Source organism: Lynx rufus, unplaced genomic scaffold (genome assembly GCF_022079265.1).
Source record: "Lynx rufus isolate CCGP_SWC_20201006 ecotype Redwood Valley unplaced genomic scaffold, mLynRuf1.p SCAF_1, whole genome shotgun sequence".
NCBI classification, from domain to species: domain Eukaryota; kingdom Metazoa; phylum Chordata; class Mammalia; order Carnivora; family Felidae; genus Lynx; species Lynx rufus.
This window is the reverse complement of record NW_025814823.1, coordinates 408392-430067: the sequence shown is the minus strand read 5'-3', so window position 1 is coordinate 430067 and position 21676 is coordinate 408392. Positions and strand designations below refer to the sequence as shown.

General features: G+C 36.1%; 1 protein-coding gene across 1 annotated transcript in view; it reads right to left on the bottom strand.

Moving 5' to 3' along the window:
- Nucleotides 1-21676, bottom strand: part of RNF17 (ring finger protein 17) — a 122645-nt gene that overhangs the window by 75044 nt on the left and 25925 nt on the right. Inside the window, exons 7-13 of the mRNA XM_047077378.1 lie at nt 18217-18388; nt 16721-16797; nt 15921-15995; nt 11006-11313; nt 8693-8851; nt 5853-6042; nt 4324-4492 (exon numbers count right to left, since the gene is read on the bottom strand). Of these exons, the coding sequence (XP_046933334.1) occupies nt 4324-4492; nt 5853-6042; nt 8693-8851; nt 11006-11313; nt 15921-15995; nt 16721-16797; nt 18217-18388 (1150 nt within the window). The remainder of the gene's footprint in view (nt 1-4323; nt 4493-5852; nt 6043-8692; nt 8852-11005; nt 11314-15920; nt 15996-16720; nt 16798-18216; nt 18389-21676) is intronic.

The window sequence follows — 21676 nt, the reverse complement described above, 5'->3', positions numbered from 1 at the left end:
AGAATGGATAAAAAAACAAGACCCATCTATTTGCTGTCTACAAGAGACTCATTTTAGACCTGAGGACACCTTTAGATTCAGAGTGAGGGGAGGGAGAACTATTTATCATGCTACTGGAAGCCAAAAGAAAGCTGGAGTAGCCATACTTATATCAGACAAACTAGACTTTAAATTAAAGGCTGTAACAAGAGATGAAGAAGGGCATTATATAATAGTTACAGGGTCTATCCATCAGGAAGAGCTAACAATTATAAATGTCTATGCGCCGAATACCGGAGCCCCCAAATATATAAAACAATTACTCATAAACATAAGCAACCTTATTGAGAAGAAGGTGGTAATTGCAGGGGACTTTAACACCCCACTTACAGAAATGGATAGATCATCTAGACACACGGTCAATAAAGAAACAAGGGCCCTGAATGAGACATTGGATCAGATGGACTTGACAGATAGATTTAGAACTCTGCATCCCAAAGCAACAGAATATACTTTCTTCTCGAGTACACATGGAACATTCTCCAAGATAGATCATATACTGGGTCACAAAACAGCCCTTCATAAGTTTACAAGAATTGAAATTATACCATGCATACTTTCAGACCACAATGCTATGAAGCTTGAAATCAACCACAGAAAAAAGTCTGGAAAACCTCCAAAAGCATGGAGGTTAAAGAACACCCTACTAACGAATGAGTGGGTCAACCAGGCAATTAGAGAAGAAATTAAAAAATATATGGAAACAAACGAAAATGAAAATACAACAATCCAAACGCTTTGGGACGCAGCGAAGGCAGTCCTGAGAGGAAAATACATTGCAATCCAGGCCTATCTCAAGAAACAAGAAAAATCCCAAATACAAAATCTAACAGCAACCTAAAGGAAATAGAAGCAGAACAGCAAAGGCAGCCTAAACCCAGCAGAAGAAGAGAAATAATAAAGATCAGAGCAGAAATAAACACTATAGAATCTAAAAAAACTGTAGAGCAGATCAACAAAACCAAGAGTTGGTTTTTTGAAAAAATAAACAAAACTGACAAACCTCTAGCCAGGCTTCTCAAAAAGAAAAGGGAGATGACCCAAATAGATAAAATCATGAATGAAAATGGAATTATTACAACCAATCCCTCAGAGATACAAACAATTATCAGGGAATACTATGAAAAATTATATGCCAACAAATTGGACAACCTGGAAGAAATGGACAAATTCCTGAACACCCACACTCTTCCAAAACTCAATCAGGAGGAAATAGAAAGCTTGAACAGACCCATAACCAGCGAAGAAATTGAATCGGTTATCAAAAATCTCCCAACAAATAAGAGTCCAGGACCAGATGGCTTCCCAGGGGAGTTCTACCAGACGTTTAAAGCAGAGATAATACCTATCAAGCTATTCCAAGAAATAGAAAGGGAAGGAAAACTTCCAGACTCATTTTATGAAGCCAGTATTACTTTGATTCCTAAACCAGACAGAGACCCAGTAAAAAAAGAGAACTACAGGCCAATATCCCTGATGAATATGGATGCAAAAATTCTCAATAAGATACTAGCAAATCGAATTCAACGGCATATAAAAAGAATTATTCACCATGATCAAGTGGGATTCATTCCTGGGATGCTGGGCTGGTTCAACATTCGCAAATCAATCAACGTGATATATCACATTAACAAAAAAAAAGAGAAGAACCATATAATCCTGTCAATCGATGCAGAAAAGGCCTTTGACAAAATCCAGCACCCTTTCTTAATAAAAACCCTTGAGAAAGTCGGGATAGAAGGAACATACTTAAAGATCATAAAAGCCGTTTATGAAAAGCCCACAGCTAACATCATCCTCAACGGGGAAAAACTGAGAGCTTTTTCCCTGAGATCAGGAACACGACAGGGATGCCCACTCTCACCGCTGTTGTTTAACATAGTGCTGGAAGTTCTAGCATCAGCAATCAGACAACAAAAGGAAATCAAAGGCATCAAAATTGGCAAAGATGAAGTCAAGTTTTCGCTTTTTGCAGATGACATGATATTATACATGGAAAATCCGACAGACTCCACCAAAAGTCTGCTAGAACTGATACACGAATTCAGCAAAGTTGCAGGATACAAAATCAATGTACAGAAATCAGTTGCATTCTTATACACTAACAATGAAGCAACAGAAAGACAAATAAAGAAACTGATCCCATTCACAATTGCACCAAGAAGCATAAAATACCTAGGAATAAATCTAACCAAAGATTTAAAAGATCTGTATGCTGAAAACTATAGAAAGCTTATGAAGGTAATTGAAGAAGATTTAAAGAAATGGAAAGACATTCCCTGCTCATGGATTGGAAGAATAAATATTGTCAAAATGTCAATACTACCCAAAGCTATCTACACATTCAATGCAATCCCAATCAAAACTGCACCAGCATTCTTCTCGAAACTAGAACAAGCAATCCTAAAATTCATATGGAACCACAAAAGGCCCCGAATAGCCAAAGTAATTTTGAAGAAGAAGACCAAAGCAGGAGGCATCACAATCCCAGACTTTAGCCTTGACTACAAAGCTGTCATCATCAAGACAGCATGGTATTGGCAAAAAAACAGACACATAGACCAATGGAATAGAATAGAAACCCCAGAACTAGACCCACAAACGTACGGCCAACTCATCTTTGACAAAGCAGGAAAGAACATCCAATGGGAAAAAGACAGTCTCTTTAACAAATGGTGCTGGGAGAACTGGACAGCAACATGCAGAAGGTTGAAACTAGACCACTTTCTCACACCATTCACAAAAATAAACTCAAAATGGATAAAGGACCTGAATGTGAGGCAGGAAACCATCAAAACCCTAGAGGAGAAAGCAGGAAAAGACCTCTCTGACCTCAGCCGTAGCAATCTCTTACTCGACACATCCCCAAAGACAAGGGAATTAAAAGCAAAAGTGAATTACTGGGACCTTATGAAGATAAAAAGCTTCTGCACAGCAAAGGAAACAACCAACAAAACTAAAAGGCAACCAACGGAATGGGAAAAGATATTTGCAAATGACATATCGGACAAAGGGCTAGTATCCAAAATCTATAAAGAGCTCACCAAACTCCACACCCAAAAAACAAATAACCCAGTGAAGAAATGGGCAGAAAACATGAATAGACACTTCTCTAAAGAAGACATCCGGATGGCCAACAGGCACATGAAAAGATGTTCAGCGTCGCTCCTTATCAGGGAAATACAAATCAAAACCACACTCAGATATCACACCTCACGCCAGTCAGAGTGGCCAAAATGAACAAATCAGGAGACTATAGATGCTGGAGAGGATGTGGAGAAACGGGAACCCTCTTGCACTGTTGGTGGGAATGCAAATTGGTGCAGCCGCTCTGGAAAGCAGTGTGGAGGTTCCTCAGAAAATTAAAAATAGACCTACCCTATGACCCAGCAATAGCACTGCTAGGAATTTATCCAAGGGATACAGGAGTACTGATGCATAGGGGCACTTGTACCCCAATGTTCATAGCAGCACTCTCAACAATAGCCAAATTGTGGAAAGAGCCTAAATGTCCATCAACTGATGAATGGATAAGGAAATTGTGGTTTATATACACAATGGAATACTACGTGGCAATGAGAAAAAATGAAATATGGCCTTTTGTAGCAACGTGGATGGAACTGGAGAGTGTGATGCTAAGTGAAATAAGCCATACAGAGAAAGACTGATACCATATGGTTTCACTCTTATGTGGATCCTGAGAAACTTAACAGGAACCCATGGGGGAGGGGAAGAAAAAAAAAAAAAAAAAGAGGTTAGAGTGGGAGAGAGCCAAAGCATAAGAGACTGTTAAAAACTGAGAACAAACTGAGGGTTGATGGGGGGTGGGAGGGAGGAGAGGGTGGGTGATGGGTATTGAGGAGGGCACCTTTTGGGATGAGCACTGGGTGTTGTATGGAAACCAATTTGATGATAAATTTCATATATTAAAAAAAATAAATAAAATAAAATATCAGTGTGAACACCCCCAAAAAAAAATGAATTCACAAAAAAAAAATTTTTTTTTTCTCTCCACATCTGACTCAAATTTAGTGGTTTATTTGGATATTTCATCTATCATTCCATGCATATATGCTTATTCAACTCAATTTCCCACTAAGAATATTTCTAATTATGGAACCTGAAGTTCATTTCCTTTTTTACTGGCACTGATAGTTTATTATGCAAAATGTACTTACAAGACAATTGGTGCCTCGAACTTACACTTTGCAATCTGACTGGTAATACATAGCTAAAATTGGAATATTTAGCCCCCAAAGAAGAAATAATTTAAGTCTCACTTACTGAATTCTGTGGAACAATGTCTTTCAATGAGCATGGCAGTGCTAACGGCTGGATGTCTTTCAGCAGCTCTTCAATATACGGTTCAGACTTCCTAAGAACTAGGCATAAGTCATTTATTACTATATGCTGCTCAGCAGTGTGTTCTGATCTTGCGTGGGTATCACCAACTCTAGAAGAATTGAAGTGGCATTTATTGAAAATAATACTTGAAACACAAATTTGCTTTCCTCCATAAATGCATAAAAGGTATGCATTTCTTTTTTTAAAAATATAATTTACTGTCAAAAACAGGTATGCATTTCTAAGGATAGTCTCCTTAAGCTGAATCTTCCAGAAAGTTATACTCTGATTCATACTTACTGCATAGCTTTAACCTAGTTTTTATAAGTACAGACATTGATTTTTCTCTATAGAATTAAATCTCAATTGACTTAATCTGAATTGTCTTTCATATTTCTATTTGGCTTAAATTTAAAGGGGATAATGATGTCCTCAAACAGAAATCTATTTATTTATAAAGCTATGGCCATTAGATAGTGACCATTTTATAGTTAATAGTGGTTCTTACTATAGAAACATTTTCAGTTTTATTTTTATTATTTTATCATTTTTGTTTTATTTTCCTAGAAGACTGAGAGAAATATTTTTGAATACCTACAGTTAGACACTATGCCACTTCAATATGCACTGATAAAATTATAGAAGTCTGATTTAAAATTTTACTGAGTCATCCTGCAGCTAGTTGTAATACTTTATTTAAAGGAAATACTTTTGTGCATCATTCCCTGTTTTGAAGCAACACAGAAAAGTACTTAAGTTTGGGTTACATCAAAAATCTCCTTTGCGGGGCGCCTGGGTGGCGCAGTCGGTTAAGCGTCCGACTTCAGCCAGGTCACGATCTCGCGGTCCGTGAGTTCGAGCCCCGCGTCGGGCTCTGGGCTGATGGCTCAGAGCCTGGAGCCTGTTTCCGATTCTGTGTCTCCCTCTCTCTCTGCCCCTCCCCCGTTCATGCTCTGTCTCTCTCTGTCCCAAAAATAAATAAATGTTGAAAAAAAAAATTAAAAAAAAAAAATCTCCTTTGGGGCGCCTGGGTGGCGCAGTCGGTTAAGCGTCCGACTTCAGCCAGGTCACGATCTCACGGTCCGTGAGTTCAAGCCCCGCGTCAGGCTCTGGGCTGATGGCTCAGAGCCTGGAGCCTGTTTCCGATTCTGTGTCTCCCTCTCTCTCTGCCCCTCCCCCGTTCATGCTCTGTCTCTCTCTGTTCCAAAAAAATAAATAAATAAACGTTGAAAAAAAATTAAAAAAAAAATCTCCTTTTACTAGCTCCTCACCTAGTAACATTGATAAATGATAATACTTCACTAATTTAGTAATTAGTAAAACAAATTATAGAGCCAAATTATATGCCTTAGAAGTGAAGAATGATAAATTACTCCTCTCTATCCCCATTTTCAATTTCCTTTATTCTTTAGTATCCCACCCCCATGATCAACAGGCCAGAAACATGTAACAACTATAAAACATCATACCCCGTAACAATTAGGACTTCAGAATTTCCAAAATCTACCATGAATATTTGTATTAGTGCAACTTCACGGACTGAGAATTTGGTTGGACTACAAAATTTTCTAATATTTTCACTTTCTATTGGAATTAATTCAGTGATAGTTCCTCGACACCACATTCCATTTTCAATACTGTTGACAAATATTCTTGCACCTAAATAATGAGGAAGACAAATCATTATCAGTATTTATGGAGAAAAATACCTAATAAGCTCTAACTTACGAACACATATATCAGTTTCATCACGAAGAAATCTTAATTCATTTATTTACTGAGGACATATACATGTCAGGTGCTATGAAAAAAATTAAGGTAGTATACTGTGATAGTTTCTGTTATATAGCTAAATAGGGAGCTAAAAACAAGGTTAGCAGTCTCTTATTGAAGACCTATGTTTTATGAACTATACCAAAGATGAATGAGACCATCCTGCCATCAAGAAGCTCAAGAAAGAAAAAGAGATGGGCAAATGACTGTACTTACAACAATAAAAATTTTCTATCCATGCGTGTGCACACATAGATGTACAGATATATAAATGCTGAAATCTGTAAAATACTTTGGGAGCATAAAGGAAGAAGCAATTACCTTCTCTTGATAAAGAGGAATGAAAGTAAAGAAACAATGAAAGGCAGTATGTGACATGTCAAAATTAAATACACACTGGGAGTTCAGAGAAGGGGAAGATGAACCAAGGACATAGCAGCAGAGGAAGACCTTAGGGAGAGATCAGATGAATTACAAATTAATAACCAGGAAAAAAGGTCAAGAAAGAAGGAGGCCTGAATTTGAATGCTCACTATGATCTCAGTGATGTTCTCAGTACATTACGTTTGAATTTACTTACTCCACACAACAACCCTATGGAGACGGTGGCAAAAAGGTAGGAGGAGAATCCAAGTAGTCTTAGAGTCCATCCTCTTAACAACTAAGTTACCTATCTGAGATAAACTGGTAGATCTGACCACTGATTATATACAGAGGGATCCTGTATAATCCCCTCTGGACATGCTAATAAAAATAGGATAGTTGAGAGGCACATTAGGGCAACCTTTTAATTTTAGTTCTAACCAAAATGTTTATTTGGCCTAAAGATTATCATCAACCTGTCTCTTATGTCGATGTACCAAGTAAGCAATTATTTTGGCTTAAAGATTATCATCAACGTTTCTCTTAGGTAGATACACTACGTAACCAATTATTCTTAGTTTTAAACTATACACTATTAAACCATTCTTTTAAGTTTATTTATTCATTTACTTTCAGAGAGAGAAAGATAAGGCACATGCGTGAGAGGGAGGGAGGGAGGGAGGGAGGGAGGGAGGGGGAGAGAGAGAGAGAGAGAGAGAGAGAGAGAGAGAAAATCCCTGCACTAGTGCAGAGCCTGATGTGGGGCTTGAACTCCCAAACCATGAGATCATGACCTGAGCCGAAATCAGGAGTTAGACACTTAACTGACTGAGCCATCCAGGAGCCCCAAACCATTCTTTTTTGATAGGTAAGTTAAAAGACTATTGAAGACATTTGTTGTCCTTTGCAGTGAAGAGCATATGTAGGAAAAAAGAACAAAAGGATATCCTCCTGAAGTATCATTTCACATTTCTTCCCTTATCACTCATTACTCAAAATATAGGTACTTAAGTCATGCAAATTTATTTGCCTTGAAATAATAATTGTCCTTAATTGAAAACAATGAATGACTTTTTGGCTTTTTTAGAAAATTTTCTGAATCTAAGCTGAACTCTTTCAGACATGTATTAAATTTTAGAGAATTACTTGTAGCCATAAAAGTTAAGTTTAATACAACATTTCTTTCTTCTTAGATACTCAACAGTTAAAAGTTATCTAAAGTTAAAAATTACTATTAATTTTTGTCAGAAGTATACGATAATCCTAATTTTTGAATATTCTGAGAAGCTACACAGATAAGCTGAGAGTTAGTCACACTTTTAAAGTACTATATAACTAAACAGGTAATACTTTTTGGTATTATACATAGGCATTGATTGCTATTAATAGATGGTTTTCTCACTCTTAATAAATCAAACAAATAATAGCTTCGTCTTATAATCAAATTTAGTCAATGTATTATAAGGAAAACATTTGCAATAAGACCCTAAATTATGGCAAATTACACAAACCCTCAGTGTGGGTACCCTCAAAATATACTACCCTCTGTGGGGTCCTAGGAAACAGGTACCGGTGTTCTCCTGCATCTCATTTAAGTGTTTAATGACATCCTCAATATTCACATGTGGACAGCAAGGGACTAACAGCCACAGTACAAGGAATCGTGTTAGAGGCCAATTTTCCCTGGAGACAGGGAAGCAAATTACATAACCTGCGACGGGCTTTGTAATTTAAAAAAATAACTCCTTTCACTCTGTAATTGAGGTTTTATATATACTTCACTCAGCAGTCAATATTTAGCTAACTTACCTAAATAAAATTATATCACTACAAAACTTTTAAGTTTATTTTGAGAGAGAGCCAAAGAGAGCACAAATAGCAGAGGGGCAGAAAGAGAGGGAGAGAGAGAAACCCAAGCAGGCTCTGCACTGTCAACGCAGAGCCTGACACAGGGCTCGATCACACAGACTGTGAGATCTTGACCTGAGCCAAAATCAAGAGTCAGACACTCAACTGACTAAGCCACCCAGGCACCCCTCTTATAAAACTTTTATGCTTCTGGAACAAATCTGTATTATAAAAGGTCTATAAGGGTTAGCCTATAAGGGTTGGCCAAATACTATATAATATTTACATAAACTTGTTATTTTAGCTTGGAGTAATATTTCATTACCTAGCTCCAAAAGGTCTGAAGGATCAAGGTGTAAACTCTTATTGCAAAACTGATCGACCTTCTTTTCCAGTACTGTTGCATCTTTAATTTGTGAATACTTCCGGACATAAAAGTGGCAAGGATGTATTACATGGCTTACAAAAACTAGCTCTGGAGAACCTAGATAAGAATATTTAACCCATATTAACAAATCATAAGTTAGGAATGAATTCACAAAAACTGAATGCAATATCCTCTAAAAGAATATTAAGTGTCTTGTGGCATTGAAAACTCTAGAATACTTAAGCCCCACAAAAAGAAGTCCAAACCCAAAATAGTAACTAGACTGATAAAGTTCCCACTACCAACATTAAATCCTTTAGCATAACCTGAACTGCAACTATTTTATTTTACATGCCAGGTATTTTAAGTGGAATTGTAGTTCACATGGTAGTTAGATGCTGAAGTCAAGATATGCTATAACTCTATCATATTACAACAAAACATCAGTTTATTTATGGATATTTTGGAACTCAGAACTCCATTGATATTAAATAGACTTCTTGCATACCTCAAAAAATCCTGTTTATACTATATCCAAAGAACTGATAATTAGCTCATAGATACTCTGAATCACAAATCTTACCTGGCTAGAAAGGGGTGAAAAAACATCTGGGCAAAGCCAAATACTAAGCACCATTTAGGGGAAGAGACATATGTTTTGGTGGAAGCTGGGGGTGGTAGTGAGGGTAGAATAAAAGAAAAAAATATTCTGTTTACAGCAGTAATGAAGCCAAGTGTAGCTACTGAAAAGATGTTCAGAATATAATGTTACAAAAAAAAAAGGAATTAAAAGAACAGAACAGTGTGCACGGTGTGCTATGTTTTTGTATAAAAACAAGTTAGAAAAATAATATATGTGTATTTGTATATGCATAAAGAAACTGTGGAAGGGAAAGAAGGACCGAATGAAATGGGAATAGTTAGGTAAAAATTTCACAGTATTTTAATATATAATTTTTGAACAATGTAGATGTTTCATTTAGTAAAAATGTTTAAAACTCAAAAACTAGGAGGAGTGGAATTGGAGACAGTCAAGTATAGACAGATGATAAAAACTGAACAAGTGGATCATTTTAACTATCCAATACAGATCACAAAGAATAATATCCATATTGAATATGGGGTAAAGAGATAAATATGTGTAACTGGGGAGACAGTTGACAGAAGTGTTATAAATTTCAGAAACATTTTTGCCAATAACAGCCAAAACCTTTAATATTCAAAAGGAAGAAGTTTTAGTTGATAGTAATATTCATTTTACTCACTGCCTTCATACCATGTAAGAGTTACTTTACGTACAGCAAACTCCACAACATCAAGTTCAGAGTTGCTAAAGTACCTGCTTTTGATCCAACAGCGGAAGATGATTTTTTCTGAAAAGGCTTTTTTGGATCTCTAGGTGTTTCCACAAGATAATCTGTGAAGCGTGCTTCATCAAAATAGGAAATAAAGGCAATTGTACTAGTTTTATTAAGTTGACAATGGTATACTACTGTTTAAAAAGCTGTACTTGAATTGGCAAAATACTGGAATGGTAAGACTCCTTGTTATCAGTAGGTAAAGTCATAATAGATTTCTTAAATCACTGAGATTTCAGTGATAAAATACAATAGAAACAACTGAAAACATGTTCCTTCCCCTCCCCCCCCGCCGCTGTTTCATTCAAAATGTCATTCTGTAGAATCAACCAATGAAACAGACTGGGAAGTGGTGGGTGGAAGAGAACTAAAATGGAACTTGAAAATGGTCCTAAAGAAGACCAGTAATATAACTACACAGTAGTAGTAGTTAATGGGGAGAATCTAATCAAAGTATTATGATACATTGAAATGTTACAAAATAGATGCTATTATATTCATGACAGATTTTATTTCAGATTATGTAACAGGTTATATCTTTAAAAATTTTTTTATAACAGATTATATCTCAGAACAAAGATTTAGGAGAAGCTATTCTTTAAGGACAAAGACATGAGATCGTTTCTACAAGTATCTTCATTTTTTATATAAGGTTTATGTGTAGAACACCAAAAAGTCAAATACTTCAATTAAACCAAACATTAAATTAACATCTTAGAGTTTAGATTATTGCATTAAAAATAAAAATTATCCTAACTCTGGAAAATGTGAAAGCAGGGACAAGGAATCAATGGATGTTAACTCATAATGAAGAAGGTATAAGATAACAGCACTATGTTTCTATTAAATATAGGGACTAATTTTGTTTCTAATTACAGACATATTGTTTCCTTGTTTTTGTATTTTCACTCACTTTCCAGGTTTTCTTCAATAATTTCTTCAATTATCACATCAGGGCTAGATCCCATCTGAGGCAGAATAGTAATGGTTTTAGGGGATGGTGTTGCAACAACCTCTTTCTGTGGCTGGAAATCTTCTGCTTCTAAATGCACATCATTGGTTTCCCATTGCAAAGAACATGGTGGGGCTTCATTAGTTAGGAAAGACACGTCAATCTTTTTCTTTTCTTGTGATGGGTATGTATCATGACAAGAAAATTCCTTTTTATGATTATATTGCTTTTGAACATTCTGTTCCATTTCATTTTCTTGGGGATTACGTCTGTTTAAAAAATAGACAAGTATTAAGAACACTTGTGATGAGCACTGAGTGTTGGAAGTATGTGATAGATCACTAAATTCTGTACCAGAAACCAATATTACACTGCATGTTAACTAACTGGAATAAATAAAAGTTGGGAGGAAAAAAATACATAGGCATATGGCTACTTTAAATTGTTTCATAAATTTTTTGTATCTACATTCAAGTCATTTCCTATTCACATGACAGTTAATAAGGTGACACATATAGGAGTGTCTCCGTGGCTCAGTCAGTTGAGCATCCAACTCCTGGTTTGGCTCAGGTCATTATCTTGTGGTTCATGAGTTTGAGCCCCACATCAGGCTCTGTGCTGGCTGTGTGGAGCCTACTTGGGATTCTCTCTCTCTCCCTCCCCTGCTCATGCTCTCTCTCTCAAGATAAATAAACTTAAAAAAATACCATGACACATATAAAAAGGTAAAGCTGTATAGGTGCCTCAGAAGTATCTTTTACATAGCCTTACTGATGTATAATTTGCATAACATGAAACTCAATCATCTTTACTAAATTTACAGTTGTGCAACCATCACCATAATCTAATTTTAGAACATTTTAATCTAATTTTAGAACCCAGAAGGAACTTTTGCCCATTCCCAGCCCTAAGCAAACCTAAGGTTTTTTTTTTTTAATATGAAATTTATTGTCAAATTCGTTTCCATACAACACCCAGTGCTCATCCCAACAGGTGCCCTCCTCAATGCCCAGCACCCACCCTCAATTCCCTCCCACCCCCCAACAACCCTCAGCTTATTCTCAGTTTTTAAGAGAAACCTAGGGGTTTTAAAAGGTCAACAAGAGGTATAATCAATGAGAAGCTGAAGGAAAAAGTTGATACAGTCATGTCATAATCTTCTAGTCCTAAAAAACAGTGAATATAGGCTTAAAAAATAATTGTGATTTGGCTTAGCTGTTTGATTTTTAAATTATGGTTATTTCTTCTAATTCCCTAGCTTAAAAATAAAGTATAGGAAACAGTGAAGGGTACAATCCTGAACAGATCATTAGAAATCTCCACCTAGTCTAAAAACCACCTTTAGTCTGAACCCTTCGGGAGGTATTATTTGGTAGCCACTAACCTACAGCTAATCGTTTATATGGTTGCCTCCATGTTTTTCTATCTTCTTCACATATCCACATAGATTTAGGCTATCAAATCTACAAGTACAGAAATTCTATCAAAGAAATGAGATGGAGTCTCAAAAAGCTTGTCTTTTAGTTAACCCATTACGAATTTAGCTTCATCACAAATCATCACTGAGAAAACATTTTAGGGCTGGAAGCAGACCGTGCTCTACATGGAAGACTACCTGACCGTGAAGACGGGCAAGGAGATCTTTGGCACCATTGGCATGTGGCCCAATGCCAAGAATAATCGTGACCTGGATTTCACCATCAATCTGGACTTCAAGAGCCAGCTGTGCGAGCTGTCCTGCTCCACTGACTACCGGATGCGCTGGGGCGGCATCCGGCTTCTGCCACCCTGGCCGGGCTGGCCCTGCACGGGCCCAGGGGCTGCGGCATTCTTAGGCAGTTTGGGGGCTCCCTCTTCCTTTCCTTCCCTCTCTCAGAAGGGGGTTTTAGGGGCCTGGGCTGGGAGGAGGGGGCACATCGTGACTGTGATTTTCGTAACTTATGTTTTGATATGGTTGCATTTATGCCAATAAATCCTCGGCTGGGATGGGTAAATAAATAAATAAATGGCATTTTAGGGGTGCCTGGGTGGCTCAGTTGGTTAAGCGTTGGACTCTGGTTTCAGCTCAGGTCATGATCTCATGGTTCATGAGTTTGAGCCCTGCATTGGGCTCTGGGCTGACAGCACAAAAGCTGCCTGATATTCTCTCTCTCTCCCTCTCTCTCTGCCCCTCCTCTGCTCTGTCTCTCAAAATAAATAAACTTAAAAGTAATTTTTTTAAATAAAAAAATAAAAAGCATTTTAGAAATAAGAACTAACAAGGCCAATTAGATTCAGCAATGACACATTATCTGTTTCTTCCAACAAAAGGTATGCTTTGAATACACGTTGAATTCAAAAGATATGTGTATCTGAGGATATGTATATGTACACAACTTTGCAAACCACACATTCCTTTTTATAACAACTCTCATTTGACCTGGGATATTTAACACTGTCCACCAAGTCCAGTCTCAAACTCCTCCTTTGACTTCTAGAGCACCACTTGCTCCCATTTGTTCTTCAATCTCTGCCTACTCCTTCTCAATCTTGTTTTGTTTTGTTTTTGCAGGTTGCCCTTTTTCAGTTTTAAAATTTAATATTTTTCCAAGGTACTGTCCTTGACTTATGTCAGTACCTACTCTTACTGGGCAAACCCATTGTCTAATTACCACCTGTAATAAGTAGAAGCAGATTACAGTGTACCCTCTCTTAAAACTAGGAAAAAATTTAAGACTACTCTGAATTAAATTTAAAATCAAAACAAGATATATGCAGACTCTTAAAGAGACAGAATAGCTTTTGATACTAAAAATGTTCAATAGTGACAATATTCAAGTTATGGAAATATCTAGAAGAATGTATTCATTGCAAAGACTGATGATTATCCATGGAAGCACAAAAGTAAGGTCACAGACAAATATGGTACAGGGCTCCACACCTGGGGGAAGATGCCCTGAGCCCAAGGACTGGCACTCTAGACCTCTGGCAGGGTCTTTCCTCTGAGGTAAGAAATGTGCTATCTAAGCCTAATGCTATTAAGCTACTTGATTAATCTTTTCCCCTTTATTCCAAACAAGACTGCAAACAAAGAAATTTTTGATAATTTCACTTCTTAGGCCTGTCTGGACTAGAAAAGAATCCCAACACAACTATCCTAGTCCTTGTGGCAATTGTATTTGTCCATTAAGTTAATAAACTAGCATTCTGGCTAAACTGGCATTCAGTTTTGTGAATTTGGCTTACAGGAGTTTACCTGGCTTAAAGCAGATCTGCTCATGTCTGTTCCTGACCTTTTAACACTGTGGGCTAAACTCTAGAAGGAAATGAATGTGATGCTCCCTGAGGGATGATTTCCCCTGGACACATACCACTTAAAATTGAATGAACTTATTTTCTTTCGGTGGGTTTCTAAACCATCTGTATTCTGACTAATCCTAAACCTAGAATCAAGTTCAAGACCTTTTCTTAAGTTTTAGCACATGTAGCTAACTGCTCTCTGGACATTTCCCCCCATACATCTCATCAACAACAATAACTCAACATGTCTACTATCCCCAACTCCCCAATTTTCTTCTTGTAGTCCCAATCTTGGTGAATACCAATCCATCAACTTAATCACCAAAGCCAGGCCTGTAAAGGATGCTTCTCTTTCCCTCATTTATCACACTCAAACAATAAGTTTTATCAATTTTCCCTACTTAGCATTTGTCATATCTATTGCTCTCTAGTGATACTACCTATGTTTCGTTTCTCATCATTTGCTGAGACTATTGATACAATAGCCCCACTGATCCTTCAGCCTCTAGCCTCATACTCCTTTCCAAATAATCCTATAAATAGCCACCAAAGTTATCTTTTTAAAATTCAAACTAATTATTTTATTTTCATGTTGAAATCATCTTTTAGTGGTTTTCAACTGTCTATAGCTGTGCTGTCCAATAGAGCTTTCCATGATAATGCAAGTGTGGGACTGTCCAACATGGTAGCTACTAACCACAAGTGGCTACTACTGAGCACCTGAAATGTGCTAGTACAATTAAGGAATCCAATTTTTCAATTTTTTTTTAAGTAATCTCTACGATCAACGTGAGGCTCGAACTCATGACCCCAAGATCAAGAGTCACATGCTCTACTGACTGAGCCAGCCAGGCACCCCTCCAATTTTTTCTTTTAACTTTGTTTTAATTAATTTGTGCTTAAATTTAAATGGGCACATGTGGTTAATGGATACCATATTGGATAACATGGATGTAGAAAAAAAAAGTCCAAACTGCTGCACAGCATACAAAGTCTTCAGGATTTAGCTTATATGTATCGTCTACCAAGTGAAATTATATATGCAGTTCCCTGAATGTAGTATGTTATCTCACTGACCATACCTTTCTTTCTGTTATGATGCGTCCCTCCTTTTTGATTGCCTTTCCAATTGTTAGTCATTTTTCATAGATAAAATTTTCCTTTTCCCAAATCGATTGTTACCACCAAAAATGGACCATTCCTTTCCTTTGCATCTCCATTAAATTCTGTATATATTACTATCATAGCAATTATTCACTTTATTGTTTACATATGTCATCCTCTACTTACTGTAACTTCTCTGACATATATAATGTTTAGCATGTTAGTGCTTAGAACAAAATCAGTGTTCAATCCTGTCTGAACGAATGAATCTCAAAGATAACTTTCACATATATATCATTTAATACTGATTCCAGGTCGTTTCATTCTTAAATATATCACACAGAATTTAATGGATAGAAACCGTTGCCCTTTATATTATTTTACAGCTTTTGAATCATACATACAACACATCAATTTTCCTGTCTCTTAGGTAATTTTTCTGTTTCTTAGACTCTATCAGATATTAATGGCATGTTGCCATTCTTATACTTACTTTGTTAAGCTCTCAAATTCAATCTTTCCCATATTGTTGAACATACAGATGATCTCACTACAATTCATATTCAACCTGAAATAAAACACTAGCATGTAAGTAAATGTTCTAATCCAAGTTTATTACTTTCTCTAAAAGTCAGCTGAACTGAACTATTACTTTCTATAAAAGTAAACTATTACTTCCTATACTTTTACTATTACTTTCTATAAAAGTCAGTTGCTGACATTAAACTCTAAGACAGAACATTTTTAAATGCTCTAATACAAATTTGTTACTTTCTTTAAAAGTCAGTTGCTGACATGAAAAACCCTAAAAGACAACAATTTTTTTCTTTTTCCTTTTTTTATATTTAATTTTTAAAATTTACATCTAAGTTAGTTAGCATATAATGCAACAATGATTTCAGGAGTAGATTCCTTAATGTCCCTTATCCATTTTTAGCCCATCTCCCCTCCCACAAGCCCTCCAGTAACCCTGTTTGTTCTCCATATTTAAGAGTCTGTTTTGTTCCCCTCCTTGTTTTTATATTATTTTTGCTTCCTTTCCCTTGTGTTCATCTGTTCTGTGTCTTAAAGTCCTCATATGAGTATTATGCTAAGCGAAATTAGTCAGAGAAAGACAAATATCATATAACAATTTTTTTCTAATGTATAAGTTACTATTACATTATATGGTTGTTAATTTGGGAAACATTTGTGACCCAAATTTCAATTTATAATTGCTTGCTATTTAATAAATCTAGGCTCTAATACATTTTATACTTAATTGTTATGTTCTCCTGAGTTATAACTTCTTACCTGGGAGAATTCCTTAGTTTTAGAGTGCTAACTTGTAACAATTCACTCTCAAATGTTAATTTCAAAGTACGGATAATCTAGAATCAGAAGAGAAGTGTTACTCAGATGTGAAATTTTTAAAAAATAATTATCGCTAAAACAAATTAAGATTTTAGAATTAAAACTATATCCTTTAATAAGTGTTTTACTAGTTAATGTGTTCAAGGTTTGATTTTAGGCATCCAATGAGAGCAAATCAAGTGTTTATGAATTTTTTCCCTAACAAAATTTAAAATCTTTTAGAGATATAAATAACAGATAACAACAAAAGACAGTAGTTAACAAATAGAATATAGTTATGTAATCACAGAAAATTCTGATCAGATTCACTCTGCACTTGCACTGCTATCCTCAAATGTCTTTTTTGCCTCATCTTCTTAATGAATCTAACTAGGGAGAAGACCAAATCTTATCACTTTTTTACACCTCCTAATGCCTCATGTGTAATACAACTGGAGAGAGGCCTGACCAAGTAAGATGGTGACAAACTCTTCACCCTTCACTTATAGACTTTGAAGGCAGAAAAACCAATGGCTTCTATTTTATACCTCAGTTCTTCCCAAACACATGCTTATCTGTGGGAAATGAGGCCATGAGGATTCAAAGACAATAGAGTAGGATCTATATCCAAAGAAAGCAAGGTAGAACTCAGAAAAAAAGATCAATGGTTAACCCTGTCTTGTCAAACAATCTCATCAGAAACATGTTTTTATTTTTGCCCAACTATGCTCCCTAGGCACCTGGATAGATGACAGGACATACTGGACACACCCTATCTCTTGACCTGCATATTCGGAGAGGCAGGAAGAAGGGGGGAAAACCCTGAATGAGATCTTTAAGTTAAATTTTATTTTAGAGAGAGAGAAAGCAAGCAGAGCATGAGTGAGGGAGAAGTGGGGGGGGAAGAGAGAGAGAGAGAGAGAGAGACTTTTTTTTTTTTTTTTGAGAGACAGACAGACACTCTTAAGCAGGCTCCATGCTCAGCACAGAGCCCAATGCAGGGCTTGAGCCTGTGACCCTGGGATCATGACCTGAGCCCAAATCAAGAGTCAGACGCTCAACTGCCACCAGGCGTCTTTTGAATTAAGTTTTTACGAGCTGACAGACATATCTAAATTCATATCATGAAAAGAAAAACAAGTCCCATTAAGTTTGCTGCCCTTATATATCCTCATTTTTTATTCAAATATCTTAGGAACATCAATTTTCAACTCAATGTCACCCTACTTGCTTTCGGATTGTGTGTTATAAAGACCTTACTGAACCATTTCCCTAACTGGTAAATAACAAAAGGCTAAATAAATTAATGTTTGTCTTAGAATTCAAACTAAGAATTGAGGCCAAATAAATTAGGATAATCTAAAAATATATTCTTCTTAAGTCTTAAATAGTATATTCCAAAGCATGTAAAATAATACACTTCAGAAATAATTTATATTATGATCTATTAAAATTACCTGATTCAGGTCACAATAAGTCCTTAAAGAAGGTGCTGATTTTAACTCTCTTGCTATCTTCATAGCTGCAGCCAAATCATTTTTTTTCTCTTCAATGTAGCTTTTAGCCATTATTACATTTGACAGATAATCATCTGTATTTCTTACTACTTCTTCACACAGGTTCTTTTTCCTTCATATAAGATCCCAAAATTATTTTACAGCATTTTATAAATATGCACATGAAAGTAAGTCTATAGTACGTGAGTAGTAACAAAAGGGTAATTTCACTAGTTTATGAACATGGTAAATGAGGCATTCAATTCAACTGAAATGTATTACAATTGAAAACTATGTATGGATAACTACAGAAAAAGCAGGATATAATTGTCATGTCACAGAATTACAGAAGACAGACCCGAGATGATTCTACCTAAAAGAGAAATCCTATCTTGTAATCACTTGTGCCATTTCAAAGACCCATTTGTATTCATTTCTCAAAAGTGATGTGCCTTCACATTTTAAAATTTCCATCAACACACACATAACACATAAATATACAATAAGATTTTATTTTTTTATTTTTTTAAATGTTTATTTATTTTTGAAAGAGAGAGAGCATGAGTGGGAGGAGGAACAGAGACAGAGGAAGAAGACACAGAAATCGGAAGCAGGCTCCAGGCTCTGAGCTGTCAGCACAGAACCTGACACAGGGCTCCAACCCACGAGCTATCAAAGAAAAGCCCTGGGCCAGATGGCTGCAGTGGTGAATTCTATGAAAAATTTAAAGAATTAACAACAATCCTCCTCAAACCCTTCCAAAAAATTGAAGGGCTGGGAACACTTTCTAACTTATTCTAAGAGGCCAGCATTATCAAAGCCATATGCAGACACTACAAGAAAACTACAAATATGATTATGATTATTATATGCAAAATCCTCAACAAAATATTAGCAAATTGAATTCAGCAGCATATTAAAAGGAGAATACATCATGACCAAGTGGGATTTATTCCTACATTGCACAGATGATTCAACACATGAAAATCAATGAACGTTAATACCACAACATTAATACCACAGCAGAAAGAAGTGAAAATCCCTACATGATCCCCTCAATCGATGCAGAAAAAGGATGACATAGGGACACCTGGGGGGCTCAGTTGGTTAAACGTCCAACTTCAGCTCAGGCCATGATCTCGCGGTGAGTTCGAGACCTGCATCAGGCTCTGTGCTGACAGCTCAGAGCCTGGAGCCTGCTTCGGATTCTGTGTCTCCCCCTCTCTCTGATGTCTCCCCCTCCCATGATCATGCTCTGTCTCTCTCTGTCTCTTGATAATAAATAAACGTTAAAAAAATTTAGAAAAAGGATGACATATTTCAACACCCTTTCATTATAAAAACACTAAAAGAAACAGGAATTGAGGGAGATTACATCAACGTAAAGGCTATATATGAAAAACCCACAGCTAACATTACACTAGTTAGAGAAAAAGCTGTCAGTTCTTCACTAAGATCAGAAGCAAGATCAGGATGTGTTTTGGCCAATGCTATTTAACATATTATTGTTACGTTCTAGCCAGAGTATTAGGCAAAAAATAAATAAAAGACACCCAAATTAAAAAGAAGTTTAAATTATCTATTTTTGCACATGACATGATTTTGTATGTACAAAACGCTAAAGAGGCCATAAATATACTAGCAGGGCTGATAAATGAATTTAGCAAAGATGTAGGCTACAAAATCAACACACAAAAACTAGACACATTTCTATACATTAACAGTCTGAAAAGGAAATTAAGAAAACAATTCCTTTAACACAAAACACAAAAGAATATAGTTAGGAATAAACAGACAAGGAGGGAACAGTCTGTACACTTACACACTATGCCAGATTACTGAAAGAAATGAAAGAAGACAAAAATAAGAGGAAAGACATCCCACATTCATGGATTGGAAGACCTAATATTGTTGACAATACCACCCAAAGCAATCTACAATGCAATGCAGTCTCTATCAAAATCTCAGTGATGTTTCAGGCAGAACAGAAAAACCCACCCTAAAAAAGTCATACGGAATCTCAAGGGACCACAAATTGCCAAAACAGTTTTGAAAAAGAACAAAGTTGGAGAACTCACACAACCCAATTTCAAAACTTGCTACAAAGCTATGGTAATCAAAAAAGTGTGCTACTGGCATAAGAACAGACAGACTGATGGAACAGAGATCCCAGAAATAAACCCTCACAAGATATGGTTAACTGAGTACTGACAAGCATGCCAAGACATTCAACAGAGAAAAAACCATCTTTTCAACAAAAGGTGCTGAGAAAAGACATTCACATGGAAAAGAATGAAATTGGACCCTTCTCTCATACCATACACAAAAGTTCACTCAAAATCAATCAAAGACTAAGTGTAACAGCTAAAACTGTAAAATTCTTAGAAGAAAACATAGGGCAAAAGCTTCGTAACATTAGATTCAGTGATGATTTCTTAGATAGGACACCAAAAGCACAGGAAACAAAAGAAAAAAATAAATAGAACTTTATCAATAACTTTCATGAAAAGGCAAAGAGTGAAAAGGCAATCCACAGAATGGGAAAAAAGTCTCTGAAAACGACAGATCTGATACAGGATTAATATCATTAATGTATAAAGAACTTCTACAACCCAACAACCCAACAACAAAATAAATAATCCAGTCCAAAAAAAGGACCTGAATAGACTTTTCTTCAAAAAAGATATATAAATGAGGAATAAATACGCACATGAAAAAATACTCAACATAACCAACCAGTCATGAGGAAAATGCAAAAACCCACAAGATTAGTGTTTCATATTCATTAGGATATGATTATTAAAAAAACCCAGAAAACAACATTGTTGGTGAGGAAACTGGAACCCCATGTACTACTGGTGGGAATGTAAAATGTATAGCTACAGTGGAAAACTTTGGTGTTTCCTCAAAAAGCTAAACATAAAATTATCATATGGCACTAAACTGGACATTAAAAAATAACTAACAAGGTAATCTTTGTTATGTATATTTTGCACCATAAAAAAGTTTAAAATGCATGCACATGACTTGTAACTTAAAGTTATAATTAACGACCACATGTGATATCGATAATACCAATATGGAAGACTAAAGAAATCAACCTATTTCATTCATAGTATATTGAAGACTATGTCCGAGGCATCCTAATGGGATTAAAAAAAAGAAAAAAGCACTAAGAGTCCATGGACAAATACTGTTACTAATTATATTACTTTTGGCATGTTGAAACTTTTATGATCCTATTTCTTGAATTGAAAAATGTGATTAAAAATTGGAGGCACCTGGGTGGCTCAGTTGTTTAAGCATCTGACTCTTGATTTTGGTTCAGGTCATGATCTCGGCTCAGGTGGTGATCTCTGTTTGTGGGATCAAGCCCCATGTTGGGCTCTGCTCTCACAGGGTGAAGCCTGCTTGGGATTCT